This window comes from Telmatherina bonti (assembly GCF_933228915.1).
Source record: "Telmatherina bonti genome assembly, chromosome: 5".
In the NCBI taxonomy this organism is placed as follows: domain Eukaryota; kingdom Metazoa; phylum Chordata; class Actinopteri; order Atheriniformes; family Telmatherinidae; genus Telmatherina; species Telmatherina bonti.
Window position 1 is genome coordinate 29,138,732 of NC_136623.1, and position 13,908 is coordinate 29,152,639.

Genomic DNA, 13,908 nt, shown 5'->3' on the forward strand with positions numbered 1-13,908 from the left:
ACTCAAGACAAAACTGTCTTGCTATGCCATTACTCTGGAAGGCAATCCTCATTACCTTTAAGATAAGGCTTAAAAACCTCCATTTTGTTAAAAAAAAAATCTTATAGTTAAGAGGGTGGCTTAGTCAGCCCTTAGTTAAACTGCCACAGGCTTAGACTGCTGTGAATTATCCCATGATGCACTCAGTGCTTCCTTCACCGTTCCTCTCTGCTCTATATTTTCTATGTATAAATATGACAGTATTGGTGTCTTTAACTTGTAATTCGCCGCTCATCTCTCAGCACTTCTCCCTACCTAAAGGTTGTGGTGCCTGTTAATCGCTGTTTTGTTTTTTTTTTTTAAAAACAGCCTGTCAAGGCAGAGAGCCACCCTCCCCGAGCCGGGTTCTGCTGGAGGTTTTACCTTCCCATAAGAGAGGACTTTTTTCCTTTCCACTGCCACTCACCACTTTTAAATGCTCAGGATGGGGGATTGAATTTAAGTCAAATGTCCATGCAAATTTTTTTTTTTCCTTTTCCTTAGCTAAGCGACTATTTGACTTTTTTTTTTAATGAATTTTGCTTGTATGAACACATGATCACAGGGAATTGACTAGAATTGATTGTAAAGTGCCCAGAGAGGAATGTGTTGAGAACTGGCATTATACAAATAAAACTAAAGTGAAGTGAACTGAAACAAGAACATTTTCTTAACTATTGGTCAATGCAGCTTCAATTTCTACCACAGAAGTCGGAGTCCACTTCCTGTTTGTGGTTATTTGAACCGAACCAGGACCTAAATTTTTATGGACCATAATTCTCCTCAGTCACACCTCCCCAAACAATCTGAATCTGAAAGCACCACAAACCATCAGTTAGCAAGAAAAAGTATCTAAACACTAATCTGTAGAGATAAACTGTCTCCTTGTAGTTTTTTCCTCAGTAGAAATTTAGCACACACTAAAACAGGGTTTTTAATTGCTGAAATGGGAAGCCTGTATTGAAGGGAGATTCAATTAGATAGGTTTGGAAATGAGACAAGGCTGGTTGAGTTGAACACACATGCAACTGAAAACAAGGACCTAACAAACTATCGTGCCAAGTTAAAATACAAAACACTGCTCCATTATGTAAATTACAAAAGTTATAAAACAATCAAAAAGGAATACAAACTAAATATGTTTTCTTACCAGTGTTGAGTTAATCAGTTTGTTGGCAATAAGTGTATGTCCAACTACACAGCAGAGGTAGCACAACAAGTTGAGCTTTGATCGAACAGCATTTGCTTGAGGAGGAGCACTCGAGGAGGGAAGACAAGCGGATGAGCCCTGATCTTCAAGGGACGAACAGAGTTGTGACAGGAAGACAGTCCACTCCTCCTCATTTAAAGACTGCAGCTTCTCAACTGGAGAAGAACAAAAAGAAATCAGGCTTGAAGATAATGTGATGCTAATGACCATTACACTAAGACCTTCTTTTTAAGACTTCTATACTCGCATCATACCTGAATAAGCTGGTACACAAAGTGTTTTGGAATCAAATCGCACAGGAGTACTCTTAAGAATCTGTTAAAACAAAGTCACAAATTCAACTTCAGCTGGAATTTCTCAGTAGATTCATTCTCCCTTTCATTGTCACATCATGTCTAACTTCAAAAATTCTATTTTTTTTTTAACATATTTTTGTAATTATTAGAGAATTAAACATTTACAGAAAAGTTAAGCTCAGGGAAATTCACTGTGGTCATTCACATTTCCTCACACTAAACAATTGTGTGATGGTTTGAAATGAAAACAGATACAGGAAGGGTTTCTTGCAATAACCCAAAGTCTAAGTAAGGATTGTATTGTTATCTGTATCTGTCTGTCTGTGTTGAGAACCCCCTCGAAAACTAGATGAATCATCTCAAGGGGCTATCCTCTCAACAAATTTCAAATGAATGAAAAATTTCAATACTTGCTATTCAATATTTACTAAAAAGCCTCTGTATATTATTACATCCTGGCTGTACCTTGGGATTATCAATAATGGGGGTGACAGTTAGATCAGAGTCAGTATGGAGAAGGTCTTTTACACAGTTTGTGAAACTGCATCCAGTGCCAGCCTGGGGGTAGAGGAAATAAATAGAGATCAGAGGTGTCAATATCAACAGACAGAAATATATAAAGAATAACAGTAACCTGAAGAACCGGGTGCTGGTTTGGAGAGTTTGAGGCACTACAACCCCTTGAGCTGGTTCGTGAGCTAAAAGAAAATTAAATAAATGTAACAGTGTGAGTACTTTCAGCAGTAATATAAATAATTCCCCTGGGCTCAACCCCTTAATGACATTTCAGATTTTGATCGCACATACATCATTTCTGTTTGTGAAATCCTGTATCACTGACACTTTCACATAACATTCTTATTCATTCTCAAATAAAAGAAACTGTTTTAAGAGTATAACCCCGATTTATCAGGAAAAATATAACCTATTCACTCAGAGCAGAAAAATAAATACCTAAGCAGGAAGATTGCCTCAGTGTTGTCTTCATCCACACCACTCTTGGGAAGCAGTTCTAAAGCATTACCTGAAGCAGTAGGGACATAAGATTTATAGAGGAGCTCATGACACTACAACTGAAACGCATGATTCAGTTTCAGATTCAGAAATTTCTTAATTCAAGTTTAGAAAATGTATTCCTTCATTAACAGACCAGCTGAGTTGAAGCCATTTTAAAGGTTTAATCGTTTCAATAAATGCAGTTTACCTTTGGAAAATGATTTATTGTGCTGTAATGTTTGGCACATTTGCTGTACACCCATAGACTCAGAGTCATCTCCAGTCTTTACTTTCCCCTGCCATCTTTTTTCTTGTCCCATCACCGCACGCAGATCCAGGTTGTTCTTTGAGGTTCCACAGAACGTGTGTTTGACAGATTGTTGGCAGTCAGGCTCTCTGCAACGTGATCTCTCAGTAACTGTACTTGTTGTATTTGAGGTTAGTGTCTTTGACATCCTATTCTGGGTGATTACTGAGTCGCTATCAGGTAGATTGTCTGTCTGTCCTGGAGGTAAAAGGCCACATGTGTGTCTGTGGAGATATGAAAAATGGAAGAGAAAAAAATGTCTGAGGAAAAATAGAATATAAAAATATAAAGAATTTCAATTCTCCTTATAGTTAATAGTTGTGCAGGTTGGTTATTATTATGTTATCAATTATGTTTTACAATTATTGTAAAGCCATTTGGATTTAAACAGGTTCGAATGGACTTTATGAAGTGCCTAAAGGATTTTTATAGATTTTTAACATTAAGAGAAATAATGAGTTGACGTACCTTAAGTTAACAAAGCCAACTTTCTCACAGAGAGCGTTTTCATCTTTATCACCATCTTCAGCATCATCTTCCTCCTTTACTTGTGTCCAGAAGGGGTGATCCAACAACTCAGGCCAGTTCATCCTGAATGAGAAAAGTAACAACTAAACACTGGAACACTAAGGCATAACACTATCCTTATCATGTAACATGCTGAGCATCAATCAGTTTTTTTCTCTTTTTTATTGTTTAATCTATAAAGAATTTGACAATATAAAAAAATAGTATATAAAAATTATGAAAGAGCTCACAGAGAGATAGCCACAACAAAGTTTTTGTCATATTTGGGAGAACTTTCTTTGCCATACTTCAGAAATCCTTGCATTAATTATGCATGGTTTAAACATCTGTGTCTATTTGAGGCTAGCAGCTTTTGAAACTTACCTTTTATCTGGATTTTTATTGAGCAAGCCTTTCAGAAGACTTTGAAAATCTTGACTAGGGGGATCTGCAGAAAACAAAAAATCAGGTAAACAGGAGTGAAGATTTTTTACCAGATGAAAAATCACACAGCAATATGAAAAGTCAAGTTGCCTCGACAACATATCAAACTCCTACAGCTTATTTCACTAAATAGTGGCGAGTCATTATCAAAATATTGTATATGTGACTTTGGAGGTGGAACCAATATATATATACACGTATTATATATACACACATATTATATATACACACATTATATATATATATATATATATATACACACATTATATATATATATATATATATATATATATACACACATATTTATATATATATATATATATATATATATATATATATATATACACACACACACACACACACACACACATATATATATTACCAATGCAAGTTTGTATTTGTATTAGTTTATATTACTCATCTGTGTGGAAGGTGGTGGCTCCTGATGCAAAATCATCTCTCTCAGTTCAGTGTCACTATTAGAGCAAAACAGAGGTTTACCTGGAAAACAAAAACAAAAAATTGTGACAGAATATTATAGTGCACCTGAGGCCAGTGTTGGTACATTACTGTATACTAGGTAATGATTGCAACTTTAATCTCACTTGTAATTACATTTTTTAACATAATTAAATAATTATATTTTTAGTCCATAAAGATTTGCTTTCAGATTAGAAATGATCAATAGTATCAACATAATAATCCTCTTATGTGTTAGGATACTGAACAGGAGCACAACAGCAAAAGAGGATAAAAGATTCAAATTGACTGGTATGGAGGCATTTTTAATGATTTTATATGTATGCATGTATGAGTGTCTGTGTTTAAATAGCTACCAGTATACATATAGTGAAGTATACAACCAAGAGCCCAGAGATCAGAGTTTATATTGGATTCTGATCCCTGCAAAACTTCTGGAGCACAGTATGTCGGAGAACCTAGAAAAAAAGATTAAAAATAGTCAATACAGAAGACAAACAGAGCACAATGAGCCAATATTAGACAAAACACTGATTAAAATTAGCTTGTTTTAGTGCAGTACACAAATGCCACAGAATATAAATTTTCAGATTATAGTTCAACATGAATAATGTGTTTAAACGGTTAGAAAACCTTTTAATTTTCTCCTTAATTTTCCAACGTTGTCCATGTTTTCTTCTTCCCTCTCTACAACCTCAGATTTAGAGAGCAAAGTCAACATATCTTCCAGCGTCTCTCCCTTGGCCTTCGACAAGCAGAGGTTACCAAACTTAAGAATGCCACTACCATCTAGAAAAATCTGAAAAAAAGGGAAAACAAAACCCAAAATGTTGTATTCAGTGCTGTTTTTTTTTTTTAGTCTTTTACTCATAAGATTGTAGATGCAAACCTTAGCAGGGGTCAAGTCAGAGAGAATGATTCCAAATTCATGAATGTGTTTCAGTCCTTTGACCAAATCCCATCCAAACCCTCTCACCACATCCTCTGAAAGACTTCCATCAAGAGCAATGACAGATTCCAGAGACCCACCTGACAAGGACATAGCAAAGATTGAAATTTATAAAGAACAAAAAAAGAAAAACAAAGATTAAAGTAAGAAAATAACAAAAGAAGACAAAAAACAAGAGCTCAACATCCTTTCTTCAATCGCCAATTTACACTCAAAAGTATTATTTTCCTGGAAAATTAACAATAGGCATTATTACTCGTAACTGTGAATGGGTGCTTATCACAAATGAGAAAAATAATTACTGACCTGTACAGAGCTCCACCACCAACCAAAGGTGATTACTTGTCTCATACCACTCATAGAAGCTAACTATATTTGGATGGTCCAGATCATGACTGAGTCGAACCTAGGAGGAGATTAACAATCCATTACATTAGCATTTTATAATTAACAAAACAATGACAACCATGTACCTATTTCTACCTGTAGTTCCTTATTCTTTAAACGGCAAGATAACTTTTTATTAAACTTAAAACTATAATCCCATTGTTACAGCAGTGTAAGAATTATCTGAAAATAGATAATACAATTGAAGTTATGTAGATGATAACAGCACCCTACATGATTCGATATCTCTGGTCTTTTGGCTTTGTCTGCACAGATGATGGCCACATAGTTGAGATTGCCTTTTCTTCTTCCTTTATAGACAACAGAGCTGCAGCCTCTGCCAAGCTCCTCATATAGGACGAAGTTTTCCATCTCCTGTGAGAAAGTAAAAGTGAACTATGTGAGTCATTCAGTCAACACCAATGTAAATTTAACTGTAACTACTTTAAAATGTTACTTGGTTCGACATGAATCGACACAAAGCCCATTCTTGTTGGAGAAACGCAAGAAAAAGTCATACAAAAACTACAATTTGTTCAGTAAAAAAAACAAACTAATGTCTTCCTAAAGCTTTAAAGTTTCCACATCAAGGTATAAAATGGCCACCTGCATAATAAAGCAGGTGATGTTATCCCCTTAATTACATGCTGAACACGTGCTCACAACATGAGTGGAAAAAAGTTTCTAGCCGTCTTGCCAGCAAAAATGGCTGCAACGTGAGTATTTAATTATTAAATTTTAAGTATAAACTTAGTTACCGGTGTTTGTGACGTGTTTGGTGCTAACTTTACCTGTCAAATCAGACATTAACTGTTGGCCATTATGGATTTTTACTGGTTTGGTAAGTGCTATCCTTGCAGTCCATTCGGAAGTGCTGCTAATTTTTATGCTTACAAGACAGCAGTTTTCTATAAAAACTAAAAAAAAAAAAAAAAAAAAATGCTTAGGAGTTCATGAATAATGACTTAAGTTTAATGGTTTTAAACCTTATGGACTTTACGATCCTTAAACCCATCATTTCCCACTTACCTCTTCTACGACCCGCTATTTGTTAGCGGAAGACTTGTGGGTCACCTAGCTGCCGCTGGAAGAGGGAAGTCTGGAATATTTTACAGGAAGTGTGAGGGAAATATGTTCACTATAGTCATCAAAAGTATACGTGTCAGTATACTGTTTTCATAAAAACGCTTGCGTTTACATATAACTCGAGCCAAACATTGGCTTTATAAATATTATTTAATTCGTTTTCCTAAAAACACCTATAAATGGCACGGTCCTACGTTGCTAGGATACCACACAGGACACAACAGACAGCGCGTGGAAGCTGAACCGTGAAATCAAACTGACTACGAGCGACCATTTAAAGTAGGCTGCGTTGCCTAAATTTGTTTATATATATATGGTTTATTTTTATCTAAAGTTTTCATCTTGTGACTGGACCAAAGAAAAGCGAGGAAATTACTCCACCCACCCCGATAAACATTCATTTCCAAGGGGAGTTCAATGAACTGTGGTTGATATTGTTGGACTCTTGTAACAGCTGTTTCGTTTTTTTGGATACAGCCTAGTTTAATCTAGTTTAGATAGTATTGCTGCTTCTCAGCCTTTGGATGAAATAATGAAACAGTTACCGCTCCAAGTCCAACACCTACAACCAGGGCCGGATTAAAAGTGCACAGGCTCCTGGGCCCAGAGTGTCCCAGCAGCCCCCATCCCCACCGCAACATTGTGAAAAGTATGAATGATACACTGTGAAACATTTCTAACATTCTCTCAGCCAGTGGTACCAATAGCAAGACACTGGATACTGTGGTGTGGTGTATCTGACTTTTTTGAACATTTTGTTTTATGTTCAAACTGCTGGTGTTATCCTTATGTGAGCCCCACATGGGCCCCAAGTGGGTGTGGGCCTCTGGGCCTGTGCCCATAATGCCCACTGGATAATCCAGCCTTGCCGACGACACCCGTCCAACTTCTCTATCTATCACGCATGCCATCTGAAAGCAGAATGACGTCATTCATCCACTGAAACTGTTGGCATGGTTGTAATGGTTTAACAAACGTGTTAACTGTAATTTTCCATACAAGCAACAAGTTGGCATGTATTTTCCTCGAGGTCACAACAAAAACTATTGTACAATCAATGAAAAGTTGGTTATATCACATTATTGAGAATGAGGACAAAAGGAAAACCAGATCCAAATCTACTTTAGGCAAAATGGAGAACATGACCTAAGTTTAAGAACAACTTTAGAAAATTTTAACCTTGGTGCATGACTCATGCAGCATGAGTGCAGATACATCGACTGAACGACAGAGGACAGTGGAAATCCTCCCAAAGCACCAGAACTTTAAAACCTACTACCTCTATAAAGTTGAACAATGTTGCTCATGCAGTATTTCGGCCAAGCTCACCAAAATAAAATATCTTGAAAATGTGAAACGTGTCCACAGTCTATGAGCTAATTATGTGTTTTATTTTGAAATTATCTGTACCGGATGATGTCTCCTAATCTTTCTTGCTTTGATTTGGTTCTTATCAGTATGCAGCGTGTCTGACGCTACTAACTCACTTCTGCACAGGAAGCTCTTTTTCATAAACTTGTCGAGTTTAGAGAATACACACGGGACTTACTTTGTATTACAATCTGAATTGAATTGTTTGATGCTCATGGTGTATTGTGTTTTCATATAGGAATAGTTTACGAACCACCACCGGGTCTATTGTAGCATTACGGCTCATTTAAAATCGAACAAAGTCGCTGTGAATGGGTGGCCGAAGATCCAATAGTCTCTTTGCCCAAAGAAAATTGAATTTTTTATTTATGCTCCTGGGAAGTTTTGGACAATAGAAGAGGTAAGAACTGTCCAGCATTTGTCATGTTTAAAAGTTGTGATCATGTGTAAATGATGTGCAGGTGCAGCTTAGCCGCACGAGCTAGAAACTACAGAAAGTTAACGGTAAAGAAACGTCTACACAGGTCATGTTTCGTTACATTTCACGTTATCTCCTTGCAAAAGTCCTTTTTATGTTAAATATTTATTTAGTTAGTCATACAGAGGGCCAGTGAGTTGTATATGAGAGAGATGTGATGAAAGGGATCTAGGCTAATGTTTCATAGGGAAACTGGTGGATTTAATGAGATGAATTCACATATAAATTAGTTTAATCCAACCACTAATGTCGCATTCACTCATTAAAAACGGACTTAAGTCCCCTGAGTCTTCACAGGGCTCATGACAGATTATCTCAGCTCCAGCTTTGCCATTAATGTTAAGTGACATGATGAGGTTATTATTGAAACCCAGTAGTTTAGTCATTGCTTCAGTCACATCTGAATCTGTAGCTTCAGTAAGCAAAGTAGTATCAACTGGGCTACATTCAATTAAATTTAGATTTACACACAAATCATAAAGCAGGGTATTAAGATTCTGAGTCAGAGAAGTGTTGGGTTTATTATATGTAACATTACCAGCTCCATTTGCTAAGATGTATCATGTTAAGTATAACAAACATCAGAGAAGGCATTGCCACAGTGCTGTAATAAGTTTAGTTTATACCTAGATTGTGTTGATCTTATTGTCCTTTCAGACATCTAACAGCAGGTTTCTTGAAAAATGGTGAAACAAATTGTTGTCAGCTTAGGAAAACCATTGAGAAGTCGGCAAATGTTTGTTTTCATCAGCTGTGCAGCTCAGGATGAGGTTTTATCAGATGCTAAATAAGGTTTTGGTGTGTTTGCCAACTAACAGCACATGATCTGGAGGGTCTGCTTACTGTCCCACTGCTCAGACACACAGCAGACCTGACAGTCTCCACAGTGTCTGCTGAAAAAGTTCACGGGACCAGCAGTGGAATCTAAACACTGGAGTTAAATATCTGACAGGCAAAATGAGTGAAGTTGAGTGTTAACACCACTCAAACTCATTACAAGCAAACAAACGAACACATGCACGCCAGTTTATCCAAAGAACTCGTAATTTTGGTTTATCGAGTGACATGAATAATTTGTTACTGTGCTATTACTGTAATTATCCAGAGGAATGGTCTTCTCAGGGAATTTAATGCATTCATTTAGTTTTACTCTTGAAAGAAAAGTATCAGCTTTCATCATGCAATCATATGATAGTTGTGTCGTTCCTATGATGTGTGTGTGATGTCAGCATTTTGTCATGCTAGACATGTTTGAGCCTTGTAATGGTGTTAATGACAGGATGGAAGAAGACAAAAGTTGCTTTTAATGCATGAGGGCCTCAATATTAATTTCATTGTGTTTTCACTGCACACCGTCACTAAGAAGGAACTTTATAGATTTATGGTCAAACGATAAGAGTTATTTAAGAAAGAAAAGTTTTGATGAAACTGAATGTGCCATAACCAACTGTTAGCTCAGTTGGTACCTTTGTACTGACTGCATCATATTTCATTAAAATTTATGTTTACAGGTACCACATGAATTGAGTTTGAACCAATTCAGCTGACATAACATCATAACATCTATGAGGAGGTTAAACTACTAAAGATTTTGTAACAGGAATCATGTTTCCGTCATACCGCAACTTCTATTCTGTTCTTTCTTATTGTGGAAGGTTGTGTGTGTGTGTGTGTGTGTGTGTGTGTGTGTGTGACAGAAAATGGTGAAGTTACTTCACCATGTACACAGTGCCCCACATAAATAGTTATTTACACATAAGCAACTGTCCTCCCATTTCTCATAATTTAATTTGCTGTAACATGTAAAAGGTCCTGGTAAAATGCTTTAGATTTTTGGGGGATTTTCAACTAAACAATTACTGTGAATTGATGAATAAAAGCAACTTTTTTTTTTAGCCATATTGAGTAAAAAGATGTTAGGAAGAAAAATGTTTTGTCTAAATGACAATACCTTTTCCAACTGTAAGGCACGAGGGTGGGTCTGTCATGGTGTGGTCATGTGGGACAGTGGGACAAAGATTTTATTCTGAAAAAGATTTGTGATTAAGATTAATCTGATCATTAATCTGAATGTCTTTTTTTTTTTTTTTTTTTTTTTTTTTTTTTTACAAATCATATCTAAAAATTGTTGCTGGATGACCTCAGGATGCCAAATTTGAAGGTTTTGGTATGACCATGAAAACTGTCTGAATCTATTTGAAACTGTGGGAAACTGCTAAAGGAGTCCTGCTTGAATTTTAGTTTTTATTTTCTTCTATAACTTCATAGCCCCCGTGACCCTGAATTGGATTAAGTGGATGGGAAAATGAATGAATGAATGAATGAACTTCATAGCTTTCATAAACCAAGTAGCCCTTTTCATGCAAGCACTACTCAAAGAGAAACTATTTCACGCCTTTCCAAACCACACAGAGTGCTGTTGATCATCACAACTTCAACCTAACCATCATATATTGACAGACTGAAAATAAAAAGAAAGTGAAACAAAAGTATGTTGACGGAACTTAAAAACAATCTAAATCTTGATTTTCTGGTTTCCTGCAAATGTTTTAACTTCTCTCTGTTGACTGAATAGCATTGGCATGCGATGAGTGGACAAAAATTAACCTGTCCAGTTAGAAATTGGCACGTAGAGCCACTCAAGTTTCTCTCCTTTTCTCATCTTGAAGGACAACGTGTCTTTAGTTGCACTAAAAACAAGCTGAGAAATAACAAATAGTCATGTGATTCTTTGCCCTTTTGTCCCCAGAGTACAGTTTGTGTTCATTTCTATCCTGTGGAACACTGAGGAAGTGTAACTGTGTTAAACTAAATGAAGAAGGAGGGTGTCTAAAAGTTTTTTGGTTTTTTTTTTTTTAAGTTCCTCTGACTGATCATATGACTTAGTGGACTTTAGTCCATCAGCAGCATCTGTTTCCTTCTCTATCTTCCTCTTTGTTTCTCCTTCCTGTAAAGGACTGAAGGACTTCTTGCCCTGCGTCTGGCAGTGGTGTAGGGATGATTAGATGGAGTGAATAAACATGAAGGGGTAGAATAGATTTGCTTTTTTTTCATTCATGTTTCTTTTATCACAAACCGCGCACGATTAACAAATCACGTCACCAAGAGCACAAAGATTCAAACAGGCTTTAGTGATGCAATCAGCACTGTAAAACAGTGCAGGTCTGTTCTGTAACTTTACCCAACACTTTATTTGGAAAGTGAACTAAGCAAGCAGACATTGTGTTTTCTTTGTGTCAGATTCAGTGAAAATGGTCTGCAATCGTGCTTTTGCAAGGTTTCTCGCGCAACTCCGTTCCCAAGATGTAAATACTGATTTAGTTATACTGATTTAATAGATTCTGGTTTGCCAGGATCACAAATTTTGCCATTATACATTTTCAGTCTGTATTGATTCAGGAGTTATTCATATGATTAACTTTATAACCTGATAACCCTTATATCATAAATCAATTCAGCAATAAATGTATTTGATTTATTGAAACAAAGAACCATTTGTTCTCATAAAAAAAGACTGAATTAAAAAAAATTCCCATCATGTAAATGGGAAAAACACCAATTTCTGTATAGATTAAAGCTGGATATAGTATTATGTTCCCCTTTAAAATGAGTTTGTTTTTTGTTTTTGTTTTTTTGCTATGAAGTAATTCCACATGTTCATGAACACATCTTGCAAACGAATACTGAAATTTGATGCTGAGTCAACCCCTAAATAGTTACTAAGCTACTACAATGTCATAACTCACTTTGTGTCTATAAAATACTCAAGTATGAAACAAAATTAGTTGAGGATTCAACTGCATTTTTTTTTTTTTTTAGCTTTATTGTAAACTTGTGATTATGAACAGACTTTGTTACCGACATATTGTACTGAAAATATTAGCATCTCATTCTTTAAGTTTCAGCTTACAGCAGGTTCTTGTTGTCCTGTGATCCATTTATACTTTTAGATTTATCACAGATGAGTTACAAATATGGCAGTTTTGATGTTTTGCAAACATCTAGGATAAATGCACATCTTTGCTTTTTCAATCATTTTGAATGAAATGAAGGAACAGTCTTTGTGTGTGTGTGTGTGTTTGTGTACATTAAGGGGCCTCTCTAGAGCTGTAGTGTCTGGTTAACATTAGCCTGGAGCAACTTGAATAGGCTGTTGGAGGCTGTCAATGAAGGCTGAATGTTAATGAATAAACAAAGTACCAGTGAATGAATGAATCCTGCCGCTGTGTCAGCGATGCACATCACTACCATATAATCATCAGGAAACAAAGACCATGCCAAAACAATGTTTACATTGGATAAATGCTTCTCAAATGCCTTTTACTTAACTAAAATAAAAATCAGAGCTTCACTGAAAATGCGTTGCAAGTGCAAATACACTGCAGTTGGAGCTTTAACATCTTACAGAGGTGAGCTACTCTGGTAAAGACTCAGTGAGGTATTTTATTTGCTACTTTAACAAAATATATTTTAAAAAGACAAATTTGGGGGATATTTGCCATTTATTACCATGTAATATGTCAGACTTATTATAGTTTAACCATCTGCCTCCTGGTATCCATTAGGGACAGAAGACTAGTATCAGATTGTGTTATCATACCATAAAGTGATGCAAAATATCTCAAATTGGAGGCATGCATATCAAATATGTAACAGTGGCCTCTACAGGGTTAAAGGCAGCAGTTAAACCCTACTGTACAGACAGGATAAAGAATAAACTGCAGCAAAATCCTCTGAACATTTAAGGATAGTATCTGCACCACCAATTAGTCCCTTACTTCAATCCTGACATTATTTCCCAAGTAATTTTATCATTTGGGAAGGATATCAGTGTCTCCTTGCTTCTCTTCCGTCTTTTCTTCTGTCCCTTTCTCTTTGCCAACTTCTCTCAACTTCAGAGAAGATTATAGAGATGTGACTGTTTCAAAAGCCTTTTCTGTACATGTCTCTATCCTAAATGTATTTATGGATCTACAGATCTGTGATGTCTGCTGGGGAATGGGTAAAACTTCTCCAAGATCCAAAAACAAGCTGCGTTGCCTCCTGCTGTTGATGCTTACAGTTTTACGCTAAACCGTTGTCACCTAGTGCCATTATCACCTCTGAATTGTTTTCAGTTTTTGTAGCCTTATCAGTGTAACTTCTTTTTTTTTTTTCTTTTTTTTTAAAGGGTTTTAGATTGCATCTATGGTCATCCACAGCATTATGGGACATTCATTCATTCATTCATTTTCTGAACCGCTTAATCCAATTCTGGGTCGCGGGGAAGCTGGAGCCTATCCCAGCTGTCTTTGGGCGACAGGCAGGGTACACCCTGGACAGCTCGCCAGTCCATCGCAGGGCCATTATGGGACATTGATTTGACCCATTTATTTACAA

General features: G+C 36.3%; 1 protein-coding gene across 1 annotated transcript in view; it reads right to left on the bottom strand.

Moving 5' to 3' along the window:
* ulk4 (unc-51 like kinase 4) overlaps window positions 1-6,420 on the bottom strand; it is a gene marked incomplete at its 3' end in the record, with an annotated part of 94,517 nt that extends 88,097 nt beyond the window's left edge. The window contains exons 1-16 of the mRNA XM_079241155.1: window positions 6,386-6,420; window positions 5,829-5,969; window positions 5,514-5,613; window positions 5,148-5,287; window positions 4,892-5,057; window positions 4,615-4,716; window positions 4,196-4,279; window positions 3,719-3,782; window positions 3,296-3,418; window positions 2,994-3,051; window positions 2,729-2,864; window positions 2,479-2,548; window positions 2,159-2,222; window positions 1,990-2,082; window positions 1,483-1,543; window positions 1,169-1,383 (exon numbers count right to left, since the gene is read on the bottom strand). Coding sequence (XP_079097281.1) covers window positions 1,169-1,383; window positions 1,483-1,543; window positions 1,990-2,082; window positions 2,159-2,222; window positions 2,479-2,548; window positions 2,729-2,864; window positions 2,994-3,051; window positions 3,296-3,418; window positions 3,719-3,782; window positions 4,196-4,279; window positions 4,615-4,716; window positions 4,892-5,057; window positions 5,148-5,287; window positions 5,514-5,613; window positions 5,829-5,966 — 1,614 coding nt within the window. The 5' untranslated portion in view covers window positions 5,967-5,969; window positions 6,386-6,420. The remainder of the gene's footprint in view (window positions 1-1,168; window positions 1,384-1,482; window positions 1,544-1,989; window positions 2,083-2,158; window positions 2,223-2,478; window positions 2,549-2,728; window positions 2,865-2,993; window positions 3,052-3,295; window positions 3,419-3,718; window positions 3,783-4,195; window positions 4,280-4,614; window positions 4,717-4,891; window positions 5,058-5,147; window positions 5,288-5,513; window positions 5,614-5,828; window positions 5,970-6,385) is intronic.
* Window positions 6,421-13,908: the final 7,488 nt, after the last annotated feature.